General features: G+C 42.5%; 1 protein-coding gene across 16 annotated transcripts in view; it reads right to left on the reverse strand.

Moving 5' to 3' along the window:
* Nucleotides 1-26,182, reverse strand: part of LOC119731947 — an 83,124-nt gene that overhangs the window by 52,296 nt on the left and 4,646 nt on the right. For 3 of the 16 annotated variants that reach the window (XM_038205259.1, XM_038205258.1, XM_038205257.1), the window contains exons 3-47: nucleotides 25,381-25,518; nucleotides 24,941-25,160; nucleotides 24,399-24,523; nucleotides 22,949-23,062; nucleotides 22,261-22,454; nucleotides 21,766-21,991; nucleotides 21,021-21,443; nucleotides 20,399-20,604; nucleotides 20,063-20,264; nucleotides 19,243-19,517; nucleotides 18,886-19,024; nucleotides 18,259-18,372; nucleotides 17,430-17,552; nucleotides 16,871-17,013; nucleotides 16,141-16,408; nucleotides 15,454-15,592; nucleotides 14,803-14,977; nucleotides 14,139-14,253; nucleotides 13,751-13,864; nucleotides 13,099-13,524; nucleotides 12,818-12,984; nucleotides 12,051-12,315; nucleotides 11,463-11,579; nucleotides 10,296-10,415; nucleotides 9,474-9,596; nucleotides 8,876-8,995; nucleotides 8,303-8,422; nucleotides 6,794-6,910; nucleotides 6,255-6,371; nucleotides 5,980-6,093; nucleotides 5,496-5,612; nucleotides 5,244-5,357; nucleotides 4,759-4,875; nucleotides 4,520-4,633; nucleotides 4,035-4,151; nucleotides 3,796-3,909; nucleotides 3,504-3,617; nucleotides 2,557-2,676; nucleotides 2,308-2,421; nucleotides 1,834-1,953; nucleotides 1,583-1,696; nucleotides 1,107-1,226; nucleotides 565-684; nucleotides 285-404; nucleotides 38-151 (exon numbers count right to left, since the gene is read on the reverse strand). In XM_038205259.1, the coding sequence (XP_038061187.1) occupies nucleotides 38-151; nucleotides 285-404; nucleotides 565-684; nucleotides 1,107-1,226; nucleotides 1,583-1,696; nucleotides 1,834-1,953; nucleotides 2,308-2,421; nucleotides 2,557-2,676; nucleotides 3,504-3,617; nucleotides 3,796-3,909; nucleotides 4,035-4,151; nucleotides 4,520-4,633; nucleotides 4,759-4,875; nucleotides 5,244-5,357; nucleotides 5,496-5,612; nucleotides 5,980-6,093; nucleotides 6,255-6,371; nucleotides 6,794-6,910; nucleotides 8,303-8,422; nucleotides 8,876-8,995; nucleotides 9,474-9,596; nucleotides 10,296-10,415; nucleotides 11,463-11,579; nucleotides 12,051-12,315; nucleotides 12,818-12,984; nucleotides 13,099-13,524; nucleotides 13,751-13,864; nucleotides 14,139-14,253; nucleotides 14,803-14,977; nucleotides 15,454-15,592; nucleotides 16,141-16,408; nucleotides 16,871-17,013; nucleotides 17,430-17,552; nucleotides 18,259-18,372; nucleotides 18,886-19,024; nucleotides 19,243-19,517; nucleotides 20,063-20,264; nucleotides 20,399-20,604; nucleotides 21,021-21,443; nucleotides 21,766-21,991; nucleotides 22,261-22,454; nucleotides 22,949-23,062; nucleotides 24,399-24,523; nucleotides 24,941-25,160; nucleotides 25,381-25,518 (7,008 nt within the window). The remainder of the gene's footprint in view (nucleotides 1-37; nucleotides 152-284; nucleotides 405-564; nucleotides 685-1,106; nucleotides 1,227-1,582; nucleotides 1,697-1,833; nucleotides 1,954-2,307; nucleotides 2,422-2,556; nucleotides 2,677-3,503; nucleotides 3,618-3,795; nucleotides 3,910-4,034; nucleotides 4,152-4,519; nucleotides 4,634-4,758; nucleotides 4,876-5,243; nucleotides 5,358-5,495; nucleotides 5,613-5,979; nucleotides 6,094-6,254; nucleotides 6,372-6,793; nucleotides 6,911-8,302; nucleotides 8,423-8,875; nucleotides 8,996-9,473; nucleotides 9,597-10,295; nucleotides 10,416-11,462; nucleotides 11,580-12,050; nucleotides 12,316-12,817; nucleotides 12,985-13,098; nucleotides 13,525-13,750; nucleotides 13,865-14,138; nucleotides 14,254-14,802; nucleotides 14,978-15,453; nucleotides 15,593-16,140; nucleotides 16,409-16,870; nucleotides 17,014-17,429; nucleotides 17,553-18,258; nucleotides 18,373-18,885; nucleotides 19,025-19,242; nucleotides 19,518-20,062; nucleotides 20,265-20,398; nucleotides 20,605-21,020; nucleotides 21,444-21,765; nucleotides 21,992-22,260; nucleotides 22,455-22,948; nucleotides 23,063-24,398; nucleotides 24,524-24,940; nucleotides 25,161-25,380; nucleotides 25,519-26,182) is intronic. The other 13 variants (XM_038205260.1, XM_038205261.1, XM_038205262.1 and 10 more) reach the window with 13 other exon arrangements.

The following is a 26,182-nucleotide window of genomic DNA, read 5'->3' on the forward strand; positions in this document are numbered from 1 at the left end:
AACCACTTCAATAATTAACCAGAAATTCTGTACTTACTCTGTACGACTCCACAGTTTGTGCCTGTATAGCCTGCTGCACACTGGCAAGTGAAGTCAGTACCGGATTGGCTGCATGTGGCTCCATTCAGACACGGGGTATTAACACAGGGATCTGGCAGATTAAAAAAACAAAATTCAACAAAAAATGAAGAAAAAAAATCACTGTAGTCAAACTTTACAGATATTGGCTTTAGTCATTTGTTATTGCATGTTGAGTACATAAAAGGAATCAACGATGGACATACTTGTGATTATTTGGCAGTTGTTGCCGCCGTAACCTGGCAGGCACTGACACTGATAGATCAAGGCTTGACCCTGCCAGCTGCAGAAGCCGCCATTTTGACATGGGTTGTTGTCACACGGGTCTGACAAAAGAAAAGTCATCATTTTTTAAAAACATGCACAAGATTCAATTAATGATCCAATGAAAAATGAATAACAATCATATTTCAATTTTCAAAGATTTTCTTTAGTCAATTGTTATTGCTTGTTGATTACATAAAAGGAGCCGGGCGATGGACTTACTAGTGACTATTTGGCAGTTGTTGCCGCTGTAACCTGGCTGGCACTGACACTGATAGATTAAGGCTTGACCCTGCCAGCTGCAAAAGCCACCATTTTGACACGGGTTGTTGTCACACGGGTCTGACAAAAAAGACAAAATTGAATTTGTTGTCAAAAAAAGTAAAAAAAAGAGTCATTTATTAAATACATGCCAGGACACATTAACCCGTTTGCGTCTGTACTGGTTTGCAAGCATTTACATTTTTCCTGAATGAGCACAAAACAGCAGTGTTTTCGCGTGAGCGTCAGGCACCATCAGCAATGCGTTCGACTGTCCCTCCGAGTGGTGTCCCCCAATGCTCGCTTCGTAACCGTTCAGGAGTTGCTTATGCACGGAGTCAAATGAGTATTTCAACACGACAGTTTACCACAATTAAGACACAAGATTCAAATAATGATCCAACGAAAAATGAATAGCAATCATATTTCAATTTTCAAAGATTTTCTTTAGTCAATTGTTATTGCTTGTTGAGTACATAAAAGGAACCTGACAATTGACGTACTTGTGATTATTTGGCAGTTGTTGCCGCTGTAACCTGGCAGGCACTGACACTGATAGACTAAGGCCTGACCCTGCCAGCTGCAGAAGCCGCCATTTTGACACGGGTTGTTGTTACACGGGTCTGTCAAACAAGAACAGAAAAACAAAACCGTTTACTGACTACCTCCCTAGACACATCAACCCAGGGCATTACATCATGTGCATCAACTGGCGCAAAAGCACAACTCATTTTTTTTTCTTCGAATAAGCTCAAATTCAAAGTGTCTTTGCACGAGCATCAGGCGCCAATGGCAGTACGTTCAAATGTCCCTCCTGGTTGTCTCCCCAACTCTCCCTTCTTAACCATTGAGGGGGTACTTGCGCACAGAGTCTATAGTGATAGCAACACAGCATTTCAACATCACAACTTACCCGACTAGTTAAAAAAAGAAACAAATGAAACTTCATAATTTGTTGATGTGGTTAAAATGAGCTTACTCTGTATGACTCCGCAGTTTGTGCCGGTGTAGCCTGCTGCACACTGGCAAGTGAAGTCACTACCCGATTGGCTGCATGTGGCTCCATTCAGACACGGGGTATTAACACAGGGATCTGGCAGATTAAAAAAACAAAATTCAACAAAAAATGAAAAAAAAAACAAATCACTGTAGTCAAACTGTACAGATATTGGCTTTAGTCATTTGTTGTTGCATGTCGAGTACATAAAAGGAATCGGGCGATGGACTTACTAGTGATTATTTGGCAGTTGTTGCCGCTGTAACCTGGCTGGCACTGACACTGATAGACTAAGGCCTGACCCTGCCAGCTGCAGACGCCGCCATTTTGACACGGGTTGTTGTTACACGGATCTATCAAACAAGAACAGAAAAACGAAATGGTTTATTGACTACTTCCCTAGACACATCAAACCATGGCATCACACCAAGTGCATCTACTGGCGCGAAAGCACAACTCGTTTTTTTTCCTGAATAAGCTCAAATTCAAAGTGTCTTCCCATGAGCATCGGGCGCCAATGGCAGTACATTCAAATGTCCCTCTTGGTTGTCTCCCCCAACTCGACCTTATAACCGTTGAGGGGGTACTTGCGCACCGAGTCTATAGTGATAGCAACACAGCATTTCAACATCACAACTTACCCGACTAGTTAAAAAAAGAAACAAATGAAACTTCACAATTTGTTGATGGGGTTAAAATGAGCTTACTCTGTACGACTCCGCAGTTTGTGCCGGTGTAGCCTGCTGCACACTGGCAAGTGAAGTCACTACCGGATTGGCTGCATGTGGCTCCATTCAGACACGGGGTATTAACACAGGGATCTGGCAGATTAAAAAAACAAAATTCAACAAAAAATGAAAAAAAACAAATCACTGTAGTCAAACTGTACAGATATTGGCTTTAGTCATTTGTTATTGCATGTTGAGTACATAAAAGGAATCGGGCGATGGACTTACTAGTGATTATTTGGCAGTTGTTGCCGCCGTAACCTGTCTGGCACTGACACTGATAGATTAAGACCTGACCCTGCCAGCTGCAAAAGCCGCCATTTTGACATGGGTTGTTGTTACACGGGTCTGTCAAACAAGAACAGAAAAACAAAACCGTTTATTGACTACATGCCTAGACACCTATTAGCGCCTGTGCTACACGGTATACCACGTGCATGCACTGATTCGCAAGCATGACTCAGTTTTATTCCGAATGAGGACAAAACTGTAGCGTCGTTGGCAATGCGTTTGAATATCTCTCCCAGTGGTCTCCTCCAACTCTCCCTTTGTGACTGTTGAGGGGGTAATTGTGCACTGAGACAATACAGCAATTCAACACCATTTCAGTCCCCCCTCCCATACTTTTTGAATTTGAAGTCGGTGCTCAGGAAATTTTGAAAAAATGATGTTGTTGGGTCTGCCCTTGCGATACGAGGGTGCAGCCTAGCCTACACCAACTCGGGACTTGGTTGCTGCCCTCCACTCATCCCTGTCCAGCATTAGGGTCCTCAGCTCCCCTGTGTCACTGAGACCAACATCCCGTCGCAGCGTGTCGATGTACGTGGCTCGTCTCCGCCCCCTCCTGGCAGTTCCATGAGTCGGCTCCCACAGGATGGTGTTGTGGGCTGCTAGCTCTGGGTGGTGGATGCAATGGCCTGCCAGAGCCATCCTCCTCTCCCTGATCTTGTCTGAGATGTGTGGAAGGCCTCCATAAAGATCCATGTGACTGATATGATCTCTCCAGAAGGCATTCACCACCCTTAGTGCCCCTCCCTGGACCTCTTTCCCCCACTGAAAGAAATCCTGGCAGCGCCACTGCTGCTGTGCCAGAGAATGCAGTATTGAATAAACTTTACAAAAACAAGGCAAAAAATGAAACTTCACAATTTGCTGATATGGTAAAATTAACTTACTCTGTATGACTCCGCAGTTTGTGCCGGTGTAGCCTGCTGCACACTGGCAAGTGAAGTCGGTACCGGATTGGCTGCATGTGGCTCCATTCAGACACGGGGTACTGACACAGGGATCTGGGGAGAAAGTGTGGGCATCAGAAAGTTATTGGTTCAGTGCATGACAATAGGGGCCGCTGTTTGATCTACCGATAAGAGCTATCGTAGGAGGCATCATATACCACAGGCAGCAATGATACTGCATTGATGGGGGTTTAGGCTTTGCATTTTTACAACTGTACTTGCATGCACTTACTCAGTATGATAGTGCAGGTGGGACCGCTCCATCCCGGTTGACATTGACACTGGTACCCGGCACCTAGCTGGTTACACTGACCTCCGTTTTGGCACGGATTACTTACGCAAGCATCTGTTTAAAATGATGACAAAATCAAACACATGAGAACTCGAAGAAGTGGAAAGTGGAAAGAGTTTCCCTAGATGTCTAGATGTCCCTAGATGGACACAAATCATCGAAGCGACTCAGTAACTCACTTGGTATTTCGCAGTTGGTACCCGTATAGCCCTGCACGCACTGGCACTGATAGACAAAGATGGTTCCCCCCCATAAGCAGCCGCCATTGTTCAGGCATGGATTGCTGGCACAGGGATCTAAACAAAGAGGAAACAAAATTACTAAGGCGGCCAAAATATCCAACACTGTGGCTTCATTACCGTTCATACACAAATATTGAACTTGATATTATATTAATTCAAATCTGTGTTTGTTTTAGGCCGCTGGTTTTTAGAAAAACCTAGCTAAGTCTTTCCGTCAAGTGATCATAATTGTTTCCTGCGGTTGGAGGGTGCATTCATGTGGTAATAAACTCCCCCAAGGGGATGAAATCTTGAGATAGGGAGAGCGGAAATCCTCAGCACCAGCTAGGGCAAAAACCTAGGCAGCAGACAGCAAGCGTACTGAAGTGTGCACTGAGTAGGTTTATACTTCGCGTTTTTATAAACTGTATTCATGCACTTACTCTGTCTGATGTTGCAGGTGGGGCCGCCCCATCCTGGTTGACATTGACACTGGTACCCGGCACCTAGCTGGTTACACTGACCTCCGTTTTGGCACGGATTACTTACGCAAGCATCTGTTTAAAATGATGACAAAATCAAACACATGAGAACTCGAAGAAGTGGAAAGTGGAAAGAGTTTCCCTAGATGTCTAGATGTCCCTAGATGGACACAAATCATCGAAGCGACTCAGTAACTCACTTGGTATTTCGCAGTTGGTACCCGTATAGCCCTGCACGCACTGGCACTGATAGACAAAGATGGTTCCCCCCCATAAGCAGCCGCCATTGTTCAGGCATGGATTGCTGGCACAGGGATCTAAACAAAGAGGAAACAAAATTACTAAGGCGGCCAAAATATCCAACACTGTGGCTTCATTACCGTTCATACACAAATATTGAACTTGATATTATATTAATTCAAATCTGTGTTTGTTTTAGGCCGCTGGTTTTTAGAAAAACCTAGCTAAGTCTTTCCGTCAAGTGATCATAATTGTTTCCTGCGGTTGGAGGGTGCATTCATGTGGTAATAAACTCCCCCAAAGGGATGAAATCTTGAGATAGGGAGAGCGGAAATCCTCAGCACCAGCTAGGGCAAAAACCTAGGCAGCAGACAGCAAGCGTACTGAAGTGTGCACTGAGTAGGTTTATACTTCGCGTTTTTATAAACTGTATTCATGCACTTACTCTGTCTGATGTTGCAGGTGGGGCCGCCCCATCCTGGTTGACATTGACACTGGTACCCGGCACCTAGCTGGTTACACTGACCTCCGTTTTGGCACGGGTTACTGACGCAAGCATCTGTTTAAAACAATGACACATTCAAAGACATGAGAACTCGAAGGGTACAAAATCCTCAAGTGGAAAGAGTTTCCCTAGATGTCAAAGAAAATAATGATTTGTGTCGACACAAATCATCGAAGCGACTCAGTAACTCACTTGGTATTTCGCAGTTGGTACCCGTGTAGCCCTGCAAGCACTGGCACTGATAGACAAAGCTGGTTCCCCCCCATAAGCAGCCGCCATTGTTCTGACATGGATTGCTGGCACAGGGATCTAAACAAAGAGGAAAAAAATTACAAAGGCGGCCAAAATATCCAACACGATGTCTTCATTACCGGTCACAAACAACTATTACACTCGATATTATATTAATTCAAATCTGTGTTTGTTTTAGGCAGCTGGTTTTTAGGAAAACCTAGCTAAGTCTTTCCGTCAAGTGATCATAATTGTTTCCTGCGGTTGGAGGGTGCATTCATGTGGTAATAAACTCCCCCAAGGGGATGAAATCTTGAGATAGGGAGAGCGGAAATCCTCAGCACCAGCTAGGGCAAAAACCTAGGCAGCAGACAGCAAGCGTACTGAAGTGTGCACTGAGTAGGTTTATACTTCGCGTTTTTATAAACTGTATTCATGCACTTACTCTGTCTGATGTTGCAGGTGGGGCCGCCCCATCCCGGTTGACATTGACACTGGTAACCCGCACCTTGCTGGCTACATTGACCTCCGTTTTGGCACGGATTACTAACGCAAGCATCTGTTTCAAAGAAAAACACCAAAATGATACATTTGAGCAGATGAGAACATCATCAAAAAACGATTAAAAAATCCCAAGTGCTTGGAGTTGACTTTTTTCTCCGAATGCCCAAGAAAAAAATCACGGAAATCACAAATCACGGAAAGAACGGAGAAACTCACTTGGTATTTCGCAGTTGGTACCCGTGTAGCCCTGTACGCACTGGCACTGATAGACAAAGCTGGTTCCCACCCTTGAGCAGACGCCATTGTTCCGGCATGGATTGCTGGCGCAGGGATCTAAACAAAGCGGAAAAAGGTAAGGCACAAAAATCCATCCAACTGATTGAGAATTATGGCTTTTCACGAAAGTCTTTTCATGTATCTAGTCCACACAATGGGCTGGAGTTACACTGCTAAAATTGGTATTCCTAAAACTATAGAAAAAAATTTATTTCAAGAAATTTTTTTTTGTCTCACTCCTTAGAAAAAAATTGTAGGGAGTGAGACAAGAAAATATTTCTTCGAACAAGAAATATTGTTTATATTAAGAATGTAAGAAAATCAATTTCAGCAGTGTAACCTTTTTTTATTTGTTACTGGGTAATCCTATACAATAGCACTGCCCGATTCACAAATGACATTCAGTCGTACAAAGAGGACAGTAGGCTGGCCCTCTGGGACCGGCAAAATCAAGAAATGATGAGGAGTTCTTGACCCACCTTGCCTGATGTTACATGTGGTACCAGTGTAACCCAAAGAGCACTGACACACAAAGTTTGTCGACCCCTGCCTTGAGCAGATGCCGCCATTCAAGCAGGGATTAGTAGCACACGGATCTGTAATAGACAACAGATTGTGGCTATGAACACCGTGTACAGGTGCGCCCTCTATGGTGAAATAGAGAGCAGTGTGAAGGACACTGTGGGCATACCATTTTATCTGTGAAGGACGAGCCTGCATCGTGGAAGGCATAATCAATAATCATCCAATGTTTACTTTTGTCTCTTTGCAAAACAGAGAGGCCATTTCAATATTACATTCAGCATTAACCATGCACGGCTGTAGGCCGCTGGCTGGTTCCCACCACCACAATTGGGGGATGATAATGAAGGCATTGGGAACCAGTCTACCTGCCACCACTGGTGTACATAGATTACATAAACACACAATGCACAGTGTGCGGGAACCAGTCCAGAGCAGTCCTACTGGACGTTGGATGTACAGAATCTACAGACAATTCTTGTTAAAGCATCAAACCAACTGATGCCTGGCATATATACTTTACAAAATGCATGGAACTCTCTTAGAATATGTGAAGAACCTTCCTAGACCCTACAAAATCCACCAATGTGCAGGGAACCACATAACAAAACCTTTGTTCTTAAACTTTCAAGAGATTCAAACCATTTGAAATGGCTGGACTGCTCCCTCCTCAAACCTGCAAAAGCCTTGAAAACGCCCTGGTGGATTTTCAGGGGTTTGAAAGGGTTAAGGTTAATTTTTAATCAGTGCATGTGCAGTTTGATGGGTGATATGATGGTTCAAATTTGTTATATGGGGTGTGCATATGGACGGAGGGTGGAAAGTGAATGCATGGTTAAAAGGTCGATGATCCAACAGATGATGAACGGACAAAGAATTTGACAAACTGCCGAACATCTGAAAGACAATGGACAAATGAATAAACAAAATATGGACAAATGAAGTACAAAACAACGTTATTTTACAGTAGACGTCAGGTTCATACTCAAGACAACTGATGCATCCTGGGTAACATGTCACACCCTTTAGTTCCCGCAACCAGGTTAAATGACAGAAAATGGCGTGTGTTTTCATTTTTTTGAGTGAAAAATCATTGGCAGTGAAATCAAGTATCCGTCACCAAAAGAAAGAAAACAATACCCCTCGAGCCTCTCGGCTGAGGGGTAATGAACAGCGACACCTAAAGTTAGATGTTATCCAGCTCTGTCTTAAAGAGCACCCCCTAGTGCCAGATAATGTCCAGCCCTGGGGGGGGGGGGGCTACAAAAAACGCCACATCCATATCACAGCAGTCAACTTGTAGTGCTCGACACAAATATTATATACACACATGGATGCACAGAACGTGAACACAATGAAAATATAAGGTGACGAATGTAGGAACAAACACGCACACAGATGGGTGGTGAAAATGGAATGAAATGTGGATGACAGAAGTCAACGGAACGCAGGCAAATATATTTTACCCCTCAACGTTTGGCAGTTGGTTCCCGTATATTCGTTGGGGCACTGACACTGATAGACATACAGCGTACCCACACGGCTACAGGTGCCTCCATTAAAACACGGGCTACTATCGCAGGGATCTACGAAAGGAAAGGAACGCAAGGAGCGAAAGAAAAAGAGGAAAACATACCGAGAAGAAAGAAATAGGGGAAAAAAGGAATAAAAGTTGCTTCAAAGTCTTACAAGTTTGCAAGTTGCTTTGCCTTACTCTACATTTAATGGAATTTAGGTTATTAAAACAAAGACTCACTGTCTCAAAAGAAATCATGGTTATTATGTGTGAGTACTTGGTAGTACAAAACTGATATTTATTTTGTATTTGAGATAATCTTTCACTGTCTTTTGAAACTCTGATGAATGAATTTTATTTAAAAAGATTTTTACTCAATTTTCAGAAATATCCCATGTAAAATTGGTAAGCAGACACATATTAGAAATTTATGAAAAGCCATGTAAAATTTGATTGGGTGTACAGGGATCATGTGATACACTATGAGCCGTCTGATTGGTCAAGCATTCAAGGGTCCACAAACCTAGCGTAATGTTACAGTATCTTCCCGCAAAGCCATTCTGACAAAAACACTGGTAGTCCGACCCTGTTCCGATCCGTTCACACCTGGCACCGTTTTGACAAAGGTCTGATATACACGGATCTACAAGCGGGAAGGACAGAGAAGAACAAACAGCACAGAAAAATAGAGGAAAAAGCAAAGAAAAGGAATTTGTAATGCAGAACAAATTAAAAAAGGCACCATCATTTTTGTTGTAATGATTGGTTGATTTATCACAAGCACATGCTGAAACATAAGAATAACGTTACTATAAATTTTACACAAACTATTGTAAAGCTACAGAAGAAGGCTTTGTTGGAGAAATTATCTTAAGATTGACACAACTTTGTAAATGATTAAAAGCAAGGCTACCCCTCCACAGACTACAAGTTTTTTTATTTTCCCGCTTTTCATACCAAACATTTCTTTATCATCTTGTTTTGTTGTCTGTTCAGGCTTACAAGCTACAGTGCCTATTGACTTACAAGAAAGAATTACAACCAAAAAATATACAGAAGGCAAGATTAGCTTTGAGCCATCAAAAATGCAAAAAATACCCACAAAAACACAGGCACGTTACCTGGTGTGATTTGGCAGTTGTTACCGCTGTATCCAGGCGGGCAGTTGCACGTGTAGATCCCAGACTGATCGGAAAAGCATGTTCCGCCGTTGATGCAGGGGTTGGTTGGCAAGCAGGGGTTATCTACGAAACAAACGTGTCATGTGATGAGAAAACAGATGCCAAGTTTTCACATTTCACTTGATGCAAACAAAACCCCGATAATGGAAAACGAATATGATTTAATGGAAAACTGCATTGCGGGGAGTGTAAACTGGAATAGCAGAGGGAAAACTAAAATGAAAGAATGGGAACAATGAAATGATGGAAAAGGAAACCGGCTGGAATGGAATGGTAAACCTGAATGACAAAATGGAAAACCTAAATGAGGGAATGAAAAAAATGGAATGAGGGAATGGAAAACAGGAATGAAGGAACGGAAGACTGGAATGAAGGAAAGGAAAACTGGAATGAGGGAATATTGGAATGACTGAATGAGGGAATGAAAATTGGAGTAAGGGAATGGAAAACTGGAATTAGGAAATGGAAAAACCAAAATGATGAAATGGAAAATCAGAGGAAAGTGGAAATTATGTAATGATGAAATGGAAAACTGCCATGATGAAATAATGAAGTGATAATTTGTGGTGATAGCATGTGAAAGAAAGTCTCTTTTATGAGCTAGTTTTTTTTTATAGCATTACCAGTGGAAACTCAGGAAAAAAATAAGGGCAAAAAGAGGACACCAAAAATGATGAAATCGAAAAACTGCAATGATGGAATGGAATGACGAAACTAACAATGTCATGGCCATGCATCCCTTTAGAGAGATGTTATCAGTACCTATTCGGCAGCGCGGGCCGACCCAGTCCTGTTGGCAGTTACACTGGTAGCGATCCGCTAGGTTGATGCACTGCCCGCCATTAAAGCAAGGTGTTTGCGTGGTCAGACAATAGTCCGCAACTGCAAAAAGGTGGATGGTATTAAGAAAAAAGGGGTGTGACTGTGAGTCTTTGTGCAATGTGCACGCGTAGAATGGAGGGTTTATTACTAATTAGTACTGTGGCTATGCACTGGGGCTATGGCTAAGCAATTGGGCTATGGTTAAGCAAAGGGACTATGGCTAAGCACCAAGCATGTGGGTTTGCATTGGGCAATTAAATTGGTTCCATTGTGCTGCAACAGATACCATGTAATACCTGTATTAAAGTTACTCGCCAACTATAGTGTATAAGCACAATGGCACGCGACTGTCCTTCACCTGCATTACTAGTATTAAGGGCGCCCTCGTCTTTTCATGTGCAGAGCCAATAGACCCATATACACCATGCACAGACTAATACAAATATTTATCAAAATGACCTCTCGCAGAGCATTTCCGACAACTTTCAATGCATAACATTTTATGAACAATATCTTTCATTAAGCATCACAGTGGAGTTCCCTTTCAACTTGCCACACTTTTAAAACCAACTTTTCTCAAGTAAATTTATTCAATGAGTCTGCTTCAGGCTATCTTCAACCAAAAATACAGAGATCCAGGAGGGGGAACAACAACCAATTCAACATAGTACAAACATCCTCAACTGCATTCAAGAACTCATTTTTTCTAAGGACCATTAAATTATGGAATGACATGCCCCAACACATTACTGGCTCTATGACGCACAAGACCTTTAGGGACAACTACTACAACCACATCATGACTGAGACCCTAGATGCCGACACCTCCCCGTGACCTCCTAGTCAAGATCCCTAGAAGATGTTTCAGGAGGAAACTAACCAAGTACCAAAGTACCAAGTAATATTTTCTGCCGAACACCTCAACGTTTTCAAACCATGGCCGAAAGTCACAGATTTACCAAGCAGTAAAATAGGGAAACTTAGCAAATGAATACATTGAGCAAAAGTCGGCTAGGAACCAGTAACAAGCCATATGCATCGCATGACACTCTGGCCGGTATCCCGTATGCATTAAGCAGATATTGTTAATGCTTAGCGTGTACTTACCTACGCTACAGTACAGCCCTGTCCAGCCCGGTGTACACAGACACCTATAACTACCGGAACCTAGGTCCATGCACTGTCCGCCGTTCTCACACAGATGACCAATGCAAGACGAGGGGTCTGTAAAATATCAAACACCAAAAAATCATCAACACAAACTTTTACTTTTGTGATTTCTGAACTGTCGCTGTAAGGCCATTTATTTTTTAATAATGAAATATTCGAACTATTTAATAACTGTAATTTATAAAGACATTGTTTTGTCGCAGTCAGTGTTTCCGTTGTGTCCTTTTTAACGTCTGAACGGTGTACCTTGAATTGACGTGGTATGGTTTACAAATATTGCCTGCTTCAAGGGACATACTAAAATTAGCCTTGGTGATCCATTGAGCATTCTATTTTCCCCGGACCAAGCCGAGGGTGAATAGAAAGCTCCACAGATCACCGAGGGAGGATAGTTTTACTGTACCGGTACCATGAGTGAAAGCAGTCTACACAAATATTGACTGCAAATATTGACTGGGAGATCCACTGAACATTTTATTTTCCCCGGACCAAGCTGGGGCTGAATTTAAAGCTCTATCAACACACCCATGCAGTCAAGTGCTTGGCAGTGCAGCAAGACATCATCCGAGGGTACAGCAGTGAAGGTGTAGTCGGGATTAGGGCCGGGGTTTGTCGCTTTCAGGAACCGGACGCAGATGTACGGGATCTGATTGCAGGATATCTGGGTCAGGTCTAGGTTGACTTGGACTGACCGCAGGACCATGTCCACTCCGGCTTGTAGGAAGGTACTGGCAGTGTTGCCTGGGAGAGTGGCCTGAGCTTGGATGACCGTTTGGCCTTGACCGTTCAACTGAGAGATAATTGGACATTTTTTGTTTGACATAATTTGTAATCAATACTATTACCCTTCATTTACCCACCAGAAACACAGTTTATCTCGACGTGAAAAAAATTGCAATGCGTTTTGTTTCCACATGCAGTTGGAATACACAACTGGTTTATGCCAAATAGTCATGACTCGAAATACAGACTCAATGAAAGAGCCAGTGCAGTCATTTTAAAGGAACAGGATCATTAAAACTTTTGACACTTTTGAGTTGACTGTGGCTCCTTGGAGTTTGGTCAAACTCAAGTCATCCTGAGAACCAGGTGTTAGAACCTTGAATTAAACCTGAACAGCAGCCATAAATACAAATCAAACTGGGTGAGCCCTGCCTTGCTGTCTGGTAACCTGGCTTCAATGATTGGTAGCAGGTCTATGGTAAGGTAGTAGGGAAGTGGCGATAGTAAGATTTCAAGCCCAAAGGCTAAGGCTTGGTCCAGATTCGCCCTAATTCCTCAAAAGATCTCACCTGGGTGTCTGAGAAGACGATAACTTGCCAGAGATTGGAGCCGCTCACGCTGGCTCCAGAGGGGGACGAGGAAACCTGGACATTGAAGACAAGATTGTTGCTGGTGGTTTCTGTGTTGACCGGCTCGCCGGACACGATGGTAGCCACGACGTCTGTGATCTCAACTCCTAAAAAAAAAAGACAAAAAAATTAGAAGACAATTGGGGGTAGGGCTTGGGGTACAGCACTGGTTTAGGTGTAGTTTTGTAAACGTTGGTCTTGTTATAGAAATAATGTCCTACCTCGACAGTTGGCAGGAGCACAAGCCACGTAAGACTGGCTGCCGTCACCTAACTGGAAATTCACAGATGGATTGGGCCCTCGTTCCAGTCGGACACAGATGTAGCCAAACTGACCGCACATGAGGTTACTCTGAGCCGTGTTGGCGTTGGTCTGGAGGGACGAAATGGTGGCGGTCACTCCCGCTTGGAGACCGGTACTGGCTTGGGCATCGGAGAGCTGTATTGTGGTAGTGGAGTACTCCGGTCCCGAGCCGTCAGGTTGCGTACTGAGGAACGCGGTCAAGCGCCAGAGCCGAGTGCCGGATACGCTACCGCCGTTGGGATTGGTGGTGATGGTGAGGTCAAGGGTCAAGGGATTGTTTGTGTTGCGCTCTCTGACATCGTTGGTGGATACCACTCTTAAATTGATGTTAACGATTTGGACACCTAGGCAAATTTTTAAAAAAAATTTAAAACGTGTATAAATTGTCAAGCTTACAAATTGTAAAAAAAAAGGAGAAACAATGTTTTGCAGACTTGAAAGAAAGACTAAGTCCGTGTCTGAATTACTTGGCTACGACTTTCAATTACACATGTGTGTATTGAAGCCGCTGTAGCCACTTCACATTGACACGTGTTACAACCAGCCATAGCCACCCTATTCAATACTTACCTTGTGTGCACCGGTCTCCTCCCCAGCCGTTAGCACATACACAAATATAGCTGGTTCCCGTCACTTGACATACTGCACCGTTCTGACAGTTGTGTGAATCACATGGAGATGGCACTGTGAACGAGACACATTGCACGGAATAAAAACAAAAATTGCAATTCAATTTAATTACCTGTGAAACTCGTTTAAATGATGGATTTCAAAGTTTTATGCTTGAATAATTTTGAAAATCTCTAAAAGTAATAACCTTACATCTAAGTTTGCATGTTCCAATCCTCCCCCCCCCACCCTCCAACAAAACAAATAATTTATCTAGAACATTTTGAAAATATTCTAAAATAACAGTCCTTTCGATATGGCAGAGTATGCGTTTCTTCTTCCAGATTACCTTGACATAATGCTGTTTGGCAGTGTGTCAGAATGAAATTGTCCGGAACTCCAGTCAGAGTGAAATCTGGGGAAGCTAGGGGGTTCTTTCCAAGTCGGACACACAGAAAGGACACCTAGTCAAGAAAAAAACAGACAAATATATTAACACACTGAGTATATAGTGTTTATACGTCGGTGAAGGGCAAAACCTAATTTGAAATATATTTACTCAATGTGATACACTCTGGTCCAATGGTTACAGTGTTCATCTCGTGTGCCGAGGTACATGGGTTCGAATCCTGACGGGGAACATGGTGCTTGTGCGTTTGGGTAAGGCACTTTACTACAATTGCCTCTCTCCACCCAGGAATATAAGGTACCTGTGAGGGTGGAGACTAAACTGCACTGATCTGGAGCTACTGCAGAAAAATGGTCTCATTCCTGATGAGCAGGGGTAATAAATGTAAAGCGCTCTGACACCTTAGGTATAAGGCGCGCTATAGAAGCACCACATTTTATTACATTATAATGCCACATGTAAGTGCCCATGGGCTTTCAAAACTAACTTATTTATTTTTCCAAATTGAGCTTGTTTCTTGGTAATGCGGTGATCCATTTCATGGACAAAATGTAGAAAGCTTCCATATTGATATTTGGGGGGAATTTGATGTTCAACCACTCACCTGTTGACACGAGGTCACTGTGGACAGGTCAAAGGTCACCGTTGCCCCACTCAGGGTAATACTGCCCCCAGCAATGAGATCCAAGCTCACCGCCTGATTGGACAGTACGGCGTTTTGCTGCAGTACGGTAGTGCCTGCGCCGCTCTGTAATGTGTTAGTGAAAACCTGTGCCGTCCTGCGTATAGATTACAGTATCAATGGATATTTAAGGTTATTTCTTTTTGAAGGAAACATGGAACAACAAAAAATTGGCCCACGTTCGATTATGGAATAATTTCTTTATAAATGTTGAATTGTTTGCGGCCAGACAATAATTAAGTTCTTGTGTAGACTGGTTCCCACTACCCTATCAGAATGGATAATGTGGGGACTGGAACCGGTCTACTCACAGGGCAGATCTGTTTGTAAGCTCAACACAACCCAAAACAAAGCCCTTTATGCAAAGGCCCAAAATAGAAAAAGAAACAGAAAATATTAAAATATGATTACAAAATTAAAAATAAAATTTATTGAAGAGAAAAATCTAACTTGTTGAAAAGCACGAACAGTGCATTTTTATAGATTTACTAATATTTTTGATGATGATCAAAAGAAATCAAAAGTAAAATTTTTGATAAATTGCTGTTCCAGATTTTTGTTTTTGACACTCACCATAGATTGGATCCACTGATGCTAGCCCCATTACTTGATGCACGGACAATGATGTTCATGTTAATAGTGTGGCTATTCTGACCAATCAGGAGTGTCTGTCCGCTGGTGATGCTCCCTGTCACCTGAATCACTTGCACACCTTCATGAAAGAACAATTGTAATGTTTACTGTTAATGTTCACTGTTTGATTAACCGCCTTTGCTAGGGAGGGGAGTGGGGGTGACCGAAAATTGCTGGCGGGTGTTATTTTTTGGGGGGGGGGGGCAGAGGATATACACCATCTGAAACTAGATGGAGCTTTTTCATGGTTGCTTTATTTATGGATGCTTACAAACTTATCCTGACCATAATTTCGCAGACAAAAAAATAAATGCTGGGCGGTATCTAAGACAAACGAAAGGGTCTGTGTAGATTAGTCAGTGTCTAGTACCTTGACTTGAAGACTCAAATAACTACCTGCGCAGTTGGTCAACAGAAAGTCACAAGAGGGAATGGTAAAGAGTGACAAAGATTCTGAGACCAGACTAGCTTTTGTCTGGTAACTTGACTTCCACACTTAAAAACCAAAAACAAACACCCATTGTCTGTCAACCACAAAGCAATCAGTCCCACAGGACCAACACAGCTGAGTCTGTAGCCAGACTAGTCAGTGTCTGGTACCTCGACTCACACCCCACAAAACCTTACCTATGCAGTTGGTCTCCTGGCACGCAATCAGCGAACCGCTCAAAAGGAAATCTGGCGACGGGTTATTGCCCTTCTGTATCTCCACGCAGACATACGGCACGCTGCTGCACGATTGTCCTTGAAGGTTCAGGATACTTTGAACGCCGGACAGGGTTAGAACCCCACCCGAGGTGATTCCAAGGCCCGATTGCAAGGCGTCTAGGTTCAGGCTTTGTTGGTTGAAGCGCTGGCCCTGGCCATTGGCTTGCAAGCTGGTGAAGAAGTTGACCTGAGGATTGTAGGAGATCAAGTTTCTGTTACGTTGGATTGTTTGCTTTTTGTTTGTCAAGTCAGTCTGTAATGAGCTGTACGTCATTCATTTTACTTGTCCCTTTCTTTGCTTGCTTGTTTATAGGTGTTTTTATATGTGCCTGTTGTTATCGTTGCTCAATGTGGCTAGTGTTATTGTGGGGTTTTTTTTTCCCGGTTGTTTTGAACATTTCTGAGAATTTCTTTGAAATAAGGGAAAGTCTTACGAAAGTTTTATGAAATAAAAGTAAATAAAAGTAAATAGACAATTTGTGAAAAAGTTGGGGAATGTAAGGAAAAATTCAAGGACATTTTGCCTAGTTGTAACAAATTCCAACTTAATATGTTAGCTGTAAGAAATGCAATATTCCCCCCTTTTTTTTAAGGGGGGGGGGGGGGGAAGAAGGTGTTTGGACAATTATTTTGTCCCTGTCTTTTTTACCTGCCAGTAGCCACTTCCAGTGGGCAAGGTGGAACCAGACTGACTGTTGGTGAGGACAACAGACAACGTTAGCCTGTTCTGGGCGGTGTTCTCACGGATGGTGCCCGACGTCAGACTCAGAGTCGTGGTGGTAATTTGGATACCTAACAAACAAAAATAAAGTTTAATAAAAAAAATATATATACAATAAACCACTTGAGACAAGACACTGACTGAGTACGATTCCAAATATATTAGGCTAGGTAGCTCAGTTGGTCGAGCACTGTTAGGGTGTTCTGGGGGTGGCAGGTTTGTGACTCTTGATCAGAGGGTCAGGGGTTCGAATCCAGCTGCTGGTCATGTTATTTCCATGGGAAAGCCACTTTACCCCCACTTGCCTCTCTCCACCCAGGAGCATAAATGGGTATCGGCATTAGCTGGGGAGCAATGGACTGGCATCCTGTCCAGGGGGGATAGATAATTTTCCCAGTCGTTTCATGCCAAGGTAACCAGAGATAAACGTCGGCCTGATGAACCATATTAACTAGAGACAGACTTATTTTTATATTTGACTTCTTACCATTATCTACAAGCTCACAGAACTGTCCTTGCCATCCCAGTGTACAGCGACATACATATGAGAACTGACTGTCTATGCACACTCCACCATTGCGACAGACAATGCCATTGCATGCATTCACAGCTGTAACAATAACCACACAGAATCTGAACGTCAAAATCAACATAAGGTGGCCGTTATGACGGGGTGTGCCTTTGATGATACAAGCATGGAATTTGGCAAACAGAGTATGTCATGAGAAAGATATATGGCTATTGGGCCATTGCAGATTTGTCCTTTGAAAATGTATAGGTAGAAAACAAGCAATGGCAGCCATTTTGAAAATTGTGAAAATTGCTTGTTATTCTACCCTACATTTTTTCAAAGGACAAATCTGCGATGGTCCTATAGCCCTGTGCCAAATGCCATGCTTTTATCATCAAAGACACCACAATTCCCCCAAATAATCCCCCTATCTGCCCCACTATAGTACCTGAAAAAGTTACTTTGTCTATAAGGACAATTAATGAAAGAGGCGAGTTCTACGATAGGTTTGAAGACAGACGGGTTCCTAAGCTGCCCTCAACTCGTCCGGCAAGGAGTTCCAGAGAGGTGATGCAAAGCTGGAATAACGCATGGTCTCCATGGGTTGCCTAATGAGTCACCAAAATTTGGTTTTTAAATTGGGTGAATATGTGACACAGCATTGGATTGTTTTAGTCAAATCTCTGTCAAGACATCAGAACATCAGAAAAAAATGCTTATGTATGGATCATCAGGTTCAATTCAATGATTTATCTTTTTCAAGTTGGTTTCATTTTTTTTTTTATTAAAGTAGATTAGGACTTACCCTGTTGGCACAATGGACCAGTCCATCCATTGGCACAGCTGCAGGTGAATGCACTTCCAACATTACTGCAGGCTCCACCATTCTGGCATGGGTTAGATCCACAAGGGTTGAACACTGAGGGGCACAATTGGAAAAACAAATCATTTTATCATTCTCTAAAACATTTTTCACAGGGCATTTCTAGCATGCAAGATTTACCTTCTCGAAAATACCTCCATGCTTTAAATTTTGTATAATCATTAAGTGGTATTTACTTGTTAATTATTGTAAAACATTTGAATAAATTCCGTGTCCAATGAAAAGAAACAATCCACCTGCTTCATGGATGTTTCCCTTCGAATGAATCAGCAATAAGCCCCTCCCACCTGATGTTTGTGTACATTTTCAAAGTGCCTGTGAATGAGTTTGACTCAGCTACCATGGTCACCTGACAGAAAGTCATGATCTAATTGGTCAATTTGCACTGTCAAGCCCCTCCCACTTTTTATTTTGTGGACATTTTTAAAGTGCCCGTGAATGAGTTTGACACAGCTACTGTGGTTACCTGACAGAAAGCTGTGATCTGATTGGTCAATGCTTAGTGTTTGATTGACAGCCAGGAATGGTCCATATCTGTGAATGACTCACTTGCACATTGGACCTGTATGCATCTTGTCGTGCTGCCTTGCAGTGTGAAAGCTGGGCTTGGGTTCGAACTCTTCTGTAACTCCACACACAGGTAGGCAATGTCAGCGCAGCTGGTGACTGAACTCAGGTCCATTGTCAACTGAACATTCATATCAGAAAAAAAAGTCAAAAATCCAAAAGCTAATTTTCTTCAAGTGCATTTTGTAATCCAATTTATAAACAATTGTAAATATCATTATTACCCCTGATCATCAGGCCAATACAACTTTTTTTTATGAAACATATATAGATCAATGTTCTCATTTTGACTTATTCTACCAAATCAACCAAGCCTATTTTTGTCACCCACAAACTCACGTCCAAGTTGTTGAGGTTCACCGCCTGCCCCGCGCTGATCGCAGTGTTCTGTTGAGCCGAGGACAGCGTGACCTGGACTTGACCAATCCTGGGGCCCGAGCCATCCAGCCGGTTGTTGGCATAGACAATCAGTCTCCACAGGTTGAACCCAGAGATGCTGGCGCTAGGAGTGTTGGCCTGGACGCGAAGGTTAAAGGTCAACATTTGGTTGCGGTTGCCATAGAGAACCGGCACGCCACTAGTGACTACAACATCCATGGTCTGGATGAAGACACCTAGATGCATGGGGCGAAACAAAGGTACACAGAAGACTTTATTAAGCTGTTAAATAAACCTCATCCTGAACCACGTCCAGCTTCAGCTGGACAAACTTTATTTTCGGGGTGTCAAAAACGTTTATGCATACTTGCAAGCCTACATATCTACTGTTTCAATCCCTTTTCCCTGAAGTTGAACACTTCAAATTCACGTTTCAAACAGTGGCTAAGATGTTTCCCTTTTCCTCCTTATTCCCCTTTTCAGTTTTTGTTGCAAGTGACATGTGAACACCAGTGAGAACGATAAACAGGGAGCGGCCATGGGTGTGCCACCCACCTCACCCCTCCCTTCTGGCGACGCCCACCCAGGGAAATCAGAACACACAACCTGCTCAAACATAATAACGTTGCTCTCACATGCATAGCGTCGAATTCCACCACTGCTTCCACAGCACAAAATGCCATGGTAAACATCCACTGTTGTTTGGAACAAATAATGGAAAGTGGTTCAAAAAATGGCCTATCTACAATTTTGCCAGTAATTTCATCCATGTTACACTCACCTCTGCATTCGATGTTAATGCATTCCTGCAGCACGCCACTGTTAGGAATGGGATCCAAGGTGAAGTCCGGGTTAGCCTGCGCATTCTTGGCCAGTTCTGTGCACAGCGCGACGATATCCTGACAGAGTCTGCCACTGAGATCCATAGTGGTCGACAGGTTGGGTATGGTGGCTAAACGTCCGGCCGTAATACCGGTACTTCCCTGGAAGAAAAAAAACAGGTTGTGCACAAGATTTCAAACCTTATTCGTTCACGAACCACAAACTTTGGCTTAAGATTTATCTGAACCGGGAAGGATCTCAACAGTATTTTTCATTGGTACCCAACAAACCTTACCTGGATTCGCCGTTCTGAGATCCTGACACTGGTACCCGTCAAGCTGTTACTGCCAAAGGTCTGTATGCTGAAGAGGTTTTGTCCGCTGACGCTACCCCCGTCAGAGTTGGTCTGGATGGACAGACTGAAGGCGAGAGTGTTGGAGCGTCGCTCGATGACAGGAGTGCCAGAGGTAATTGAAATCGAGGTACTAGTTACTTGAACTCCTGGAAGGGGGGAGGAAAGGAGCAAGTTTTGTCCTGGGCTCAATTTCATAATGCTGCTTAACAGTTACTAGAAAAGTTGTGCTAACATTTTGCAGAAAATTATGCTAACCTTCAGTACTATATTGTGGCGTGGATGTGCTAACGGTTGAACGTGCATGGAAATTTCTATCACAAATTTTAGCAACTTTTTCCTCCGGGGTTAATTAAGCGTGCTGTTACTGCGCTTACTGCTTACGGTCTCCATGGAATAAGGAGGCTCTGTTAGCAGAAAATTGAGTACTTATCAACGCCATGAAATTGGGCCCTGGCTTGGTTGCTATAAGTGGTTTATAAAGTGACCTTAACTTGTGCCAATTGTTTTTCTGCAAGCTAGTATTGAACAGCGACAGGACTTTTATGAGGAAATGTGTACAAACCATTGCAGGTCGTGGCTTGGCATGCAGTGAGCACAGCGTCGGATGGCATCCCAGTTAGCGTGAACTGAGGCGTTGGGTTCTCGCTCTTTTCAATCGTGACACAGATATAGCGCACCTGGGAGCAGACCAATCCCACGAGGCTTAGCGCGGTCTGGAGGCTGAAGAATTGCACATTACCGCTCAGATCCGTGCTAGCCCCGGCCTGGGATGGGTTCAGGGTGAGCTGGGTCCTCAAGACCTGGGTTCCTAACCCATTAGCCTGGGTGCTGCCGTACAGAGTGATCTTCCAGAGGTTAGAGCCGGAGACCGAACCGGCTTGAGGGTTGGTGGACATGGTCATGTCGAAGCTAAGAGCCTGGGAGCTGACGCCCTCACGTAAATCATTAAGGGTACCACCAAAAGTGACACTGGTTGCTTCCACACCTGCCAAGAAGTCAAAACAAAAACTTTAAGTTTTCTGAAACCATACCTTAATGTTCTAAATGCACAGGCAAATCAATAGTAGAATTTGTACAGAAAAAAGTGTGCATTCATGGAATATTAATTGAAGGAATTAATTAAGACGATAATTACAAACTTCTTTGCTCAATTAAGCTTAAACTTTGTAAATGCACTAAGCATAGATGTCATAATGGGAATACAAAATTTCGAGAAAATCTGTCATTGAATAGCTCAGATTGCTCCCTTTATTTTTGGCTTTGGATAAAAAAAAATTGGGTTTTGGGTTGGAATAAAATCAACTCACCTCGACATTGCACCTGTGTGCAGCCAATCAGGGCATTCTCGTTAGGTGTGCCCCTCATTAAGAAGGGCGGGGCGGGATTCGAACCCTGACCTATCATAGCGCAGACAGAGCGCATCTGGGGGCAGGATAGCGCATTCAGATTGACCGTGGTTTGTATGGTGCGTATGATGGAACTTGAAGGCGGTGACCATGCAACGTTGCTTTGCTGGCTGCTCAGAGGTACGACCTACATTCGAAAAATCAACGGAAGAAAATCATATGAACAAATCGCAAGAGACCTTAGCTCAATTGTAAAAGACAGTATAGAGATAGAGGGTAATTTAATTGGTGACATCATCGCATTTTTTTAAAGATTTGGCCTCAAACTGGGAGAGGAATATTTGACATCAAAGTAACGCTGTGCAGAAATTCTGGAAGAAAATTTTATTCAAAGATAAACTGCCGAATCTTTGTTGATCATTTTGCATAAAGTCCCGAGAAAGATGCCCGTGTTACCTGTGAAGCTACTCTGTTTGTACCGCCGTCCGTCAGAAACAGTGTGACACTCCACAGACCGGTTCCCGTCAGGCTGAAGAGAGTTTGCCCAGGGGTGAATGTCAGGTCAAAGGTCAAAGTATGACTGATGCGCCCCTCGGAAAGCGTGTTCCCTACACTGATGCTGATGCTCGTCTGGGAAACGATAACGGTACCTAGGAAAATAAAGTGTGAAGTGTAATATGAGCGGAAAAGTTTAGAAATTGGAACTTTTATATACACAAATTAGGATATTGCTATTATCTTTTATCGGGTGTGGATACAAAAAATACTTTTTAAAATGGGGAGGGGATTATTCTTTTTCAGAAAATGTCAAATGTTTTGGAAATATATATACAAAAATTGACCTTTTCAGGAAACATCGTGGGAAAACTGCAGAAAAACCTTTTTGGAAATTTCCTAACAAATTTGTGACAAAAAGTTTGCTTTATTGTGACAATGCCAGGAAAAGTTTGTTTTATCATAGAACGTTTTACCACAAGAATGTCGTTTCCTAGAAAAAAATAATGAAAAAAATACAAACGGCTTTAAAGAGATTTGAGGGAAATCCCTGGTTTTCCTCATCTTTCGAAGCACATTCCTATTTTCAAAACACTTAGGCCTAATGCAGAATCAATAAAGCAGTTTACTTTAAGAGTATATTTAGTACCTGTTTGACAATCGTTTCCAGTGAAGTCTGGCAAACAAGTGCAGGAGTAGTCCCTCCCAATGGTCGTACATGCTCCCCCATTCTGACATGGATTCACCCAACATGGGTCCGGATCTAGAAAATAAAAGCGAAAAGTCTTACTTGCTATCTTCAAGTGAAAAGTATAAATTACGTAATAATTTATTTGTTAAAAATAAAATGCAGGCTCCTTTAATATTAAAATTATTTTAAAATACAAAAAACGAAAATTTCAATTTGTTTTTTTAGATAAGCCTTATGTAGGCCTTGAACCCTCCTGCTAACTATACAGCTGTCAAAATTCACTTCCACTTCCCCTGCTTTACTTTTAACAAAGGTTAGTCACCAGCAGGTCATATGTCATTTTGTATGTCAAGCAAGTGTGTTTGTTCAACCTCGGTCACTCCATTTTGAAGAAACTTTCCTTGTGATTTGGTGAGTTTATAATTAATATTTCCCCCAGTAAAATTGTACAAGGCTATCACTATCACTAGAACTAGAACAGGTGGAATAAGTTGCGTACAACTTGGCATAGGCTACTGAACATGCTGAACGGAAAATATGTTGCATCCTGCATGATGCATGCGTGAGTAACTCCAGCTCTAATACTTTTTTCATCATTACCTCAATGATTAAAGCAAAGGTCAGTCATTGCAAAAAATGTTGAAAAGACATGAATCTGGGACTGATAAACATTCCCAATTTGTTAGAAAATACTTTGAATATACACTTAACCCTCCATAGACTTTCTTTGTACACAACCAATGAAGTGCCATCAGGATTCTTTCCTACTGAACTCGACCCACCAACGACCCAACGGAACTGTTTAAACTAAAAAATAATATTGAGCCTCAGCATGTTGAGGGGAAAAAAGGTACGTGTGTTCAACAAGAACATTATTGTTGAACCTTCTCTGCAAAACTCACTGCAGAAGGGTTGACCAGCATTGTAAACTTCCCATGATTTCAGTCTCAAATACTGTGCCTTTGCGAAGAAATTAAGACCAGAGTTGCTCCTTCACTAAATTAACTGCATAATCAAATCCTGACCGCCGCACGTGTACTTTCTCTTAATCTTACGGTTGACATCAATAGCGCCACCAAGTGTCACAAAATAAAAACAAAATACAACAAACAAGGCACCACGCCCACTTTCAGTTACTAAACGTAGTTTTGCATTTTCGTTGGTTATTTTTTTTTGGGGGGGGGGGGGGTTAACCTAGTTTTTCCAGTCATTTTTACTTCTGCTATTCGGAGCATCCTGACGAATATGGCCCAACATTTCCTCCAGAAGTCTGAATGCCCGATACATCCACAGAGCACAAATCCCACTTTTACTTGAGAAATTTGTGGTAATGTTTAATGGATTAGATCAAATAGGTTCTGCTCCGATTTTAAAAGAGTCGTGCACCCCGCACAGAGGGTGGTCTTACCGATGGAATAATCAATGGAGAAACCTGGACTCTGCACGTTGTGGTCTGTAAGCCAATACAGAACCAGCTGGTTGGTCTGGAAGACCTGCACCGGCAGATCTGCAGGTAGTGTCCCGTTGTATATCCTGCAATCATCACAGTAACGGATGAGTAAAAAAAAAACAATTTTAAATAATTAAATCTCAATTATTTGCCCCAAATTTATTCAGTTCTTCCTCAATTTAAAAAAAAAATTAAATCGGATCCAATCGAGTAAAGCGTTTTATTTAAGCACTTTTTTTCTCGTTCAGAGTAACTAAAAAAAATTATTTGTAAAAAAAATCTTGCACTCGGAAAGTTGACAAGTTGCAAAAATGGTCTCTGCCTAGGGGGAAAGCAAATGCGGGGCATTTAAAAAAAAATTACAGGGGCCGATTTTGCTTTCCACTATTTTACAACATGGAGTTTCATGATTAAGCCATTGGTACTGGATCCTCGGACGACGCCGTAGCTTGATAAAGGGAGCTATCGTTTGAGAAATGGTCCATAGGCCCGACACTCACCGAACACTAGGCGAGTTTGTATCCACCAACGTGCCAGGAATGATGTAAAGTTCGTCCTTGAATGGTTCGGAGCTGAACGCCCTGAACTGAAAAGAAATGGACAAGGCCGAGGGGATCCGAACGAGGTAGTAGCAGTTTTGATTATGCGGCTCCAGCTGTGGATAGTTGGGCGATGTGATGGTTCCCGATTCACCGTAGGAGTTGACACCACACTGTTTGGCTGGGGAAAGAGAATATTGCAGTTTTATTGCATCACAAAGTTGTACTTTTATTCAAGTTACTAGTTCATTCTTTCCTGACTTATTCATTATTAAAAGTGACAAGTATCCTGTGCCGAGTATTGTCTCCTTGAAGAATCCTGAAAGAATATGGAACGGGAGTGGGGTGTGGCGGGGGAGGGGGGGGGGGGGACTAAAAGAGCATGGACGAAAGATTCTTACGCATTGCTGGAGATGTTCCGGGGAACCTCTGCTCGCAGTTCTGTCCCTGCCAGTCGCCCGTGCACTCGCAGATGTAGCCGGGTTGTAGATAGGCCCGGCGACAGATGCCACCGTTGACACACAGTTGTTGTTGGCAAGCTGAGTAAAGGAAATACGGTATAAAAAAAACCCGGTTGTGGTCGAGTTGTCAAAGATTTTACCCGACTTCACCTCTGGCCCGGGTGCGAATCCTACGTAGCCGGATGACTAGTTTTAGTCACTGCGGGATTTCATTATTTTTTTCTCAAGAATACCATTGTAATGCCTCCCTCATCTGAAACTAAGCGATTTCCTTCATCCGATTCTCAAATAGTTCCCTTACGAACTACAGTGCGTCGGCAATATGATTATCAACGAATCTTCATTTGAATTAAGTGGCGTTTTTTTTTAATATCTGATCTGATTGTTACATTTGGGGAGACCAGAAATAAATATAGCAATTTTGTTTGGCCCCTTGTCTCAAATTTCAGTTCATAAAAAATTACCTCTTAAAGTACAAGAGAAAGTATTTTAATTCTCCTTCAATTTCTTTAGTTATCTAAATGTTGACCTGAGCTAACTTTCTAATTTTTTATACACCGTCTTCTATTCTTGTTATAAAATACTTTAAAATCTTATAGTACCACTTTTTTTATTTGATAGGCTGTGTAATAAATTTCAACCAATAAATGCTGTTGTATTTCGAAGATTTTGAAATCATGGGTTACTTTCAAATCGAAAACAATGAAAGAGAACGAGAATTGAAAATTGAAGCGAAAAACTT

The sequence above is a fragment of the Patiria miniata genome, unplaced genomic scaffold, assembly GCF_015706575.1.
Source record: "Patiria miniata isolate m_02_andy unplaced genomic scaffold, ASM1570657v1 HiC_scaffold_24, whole genome shotgun sequence".
Lineage (NCBI taxonomy): Eukaryota > Metazoa > Echinodermata > Asteroidea > Valvatida > Asterinidae > Patiria > Patiria miniata.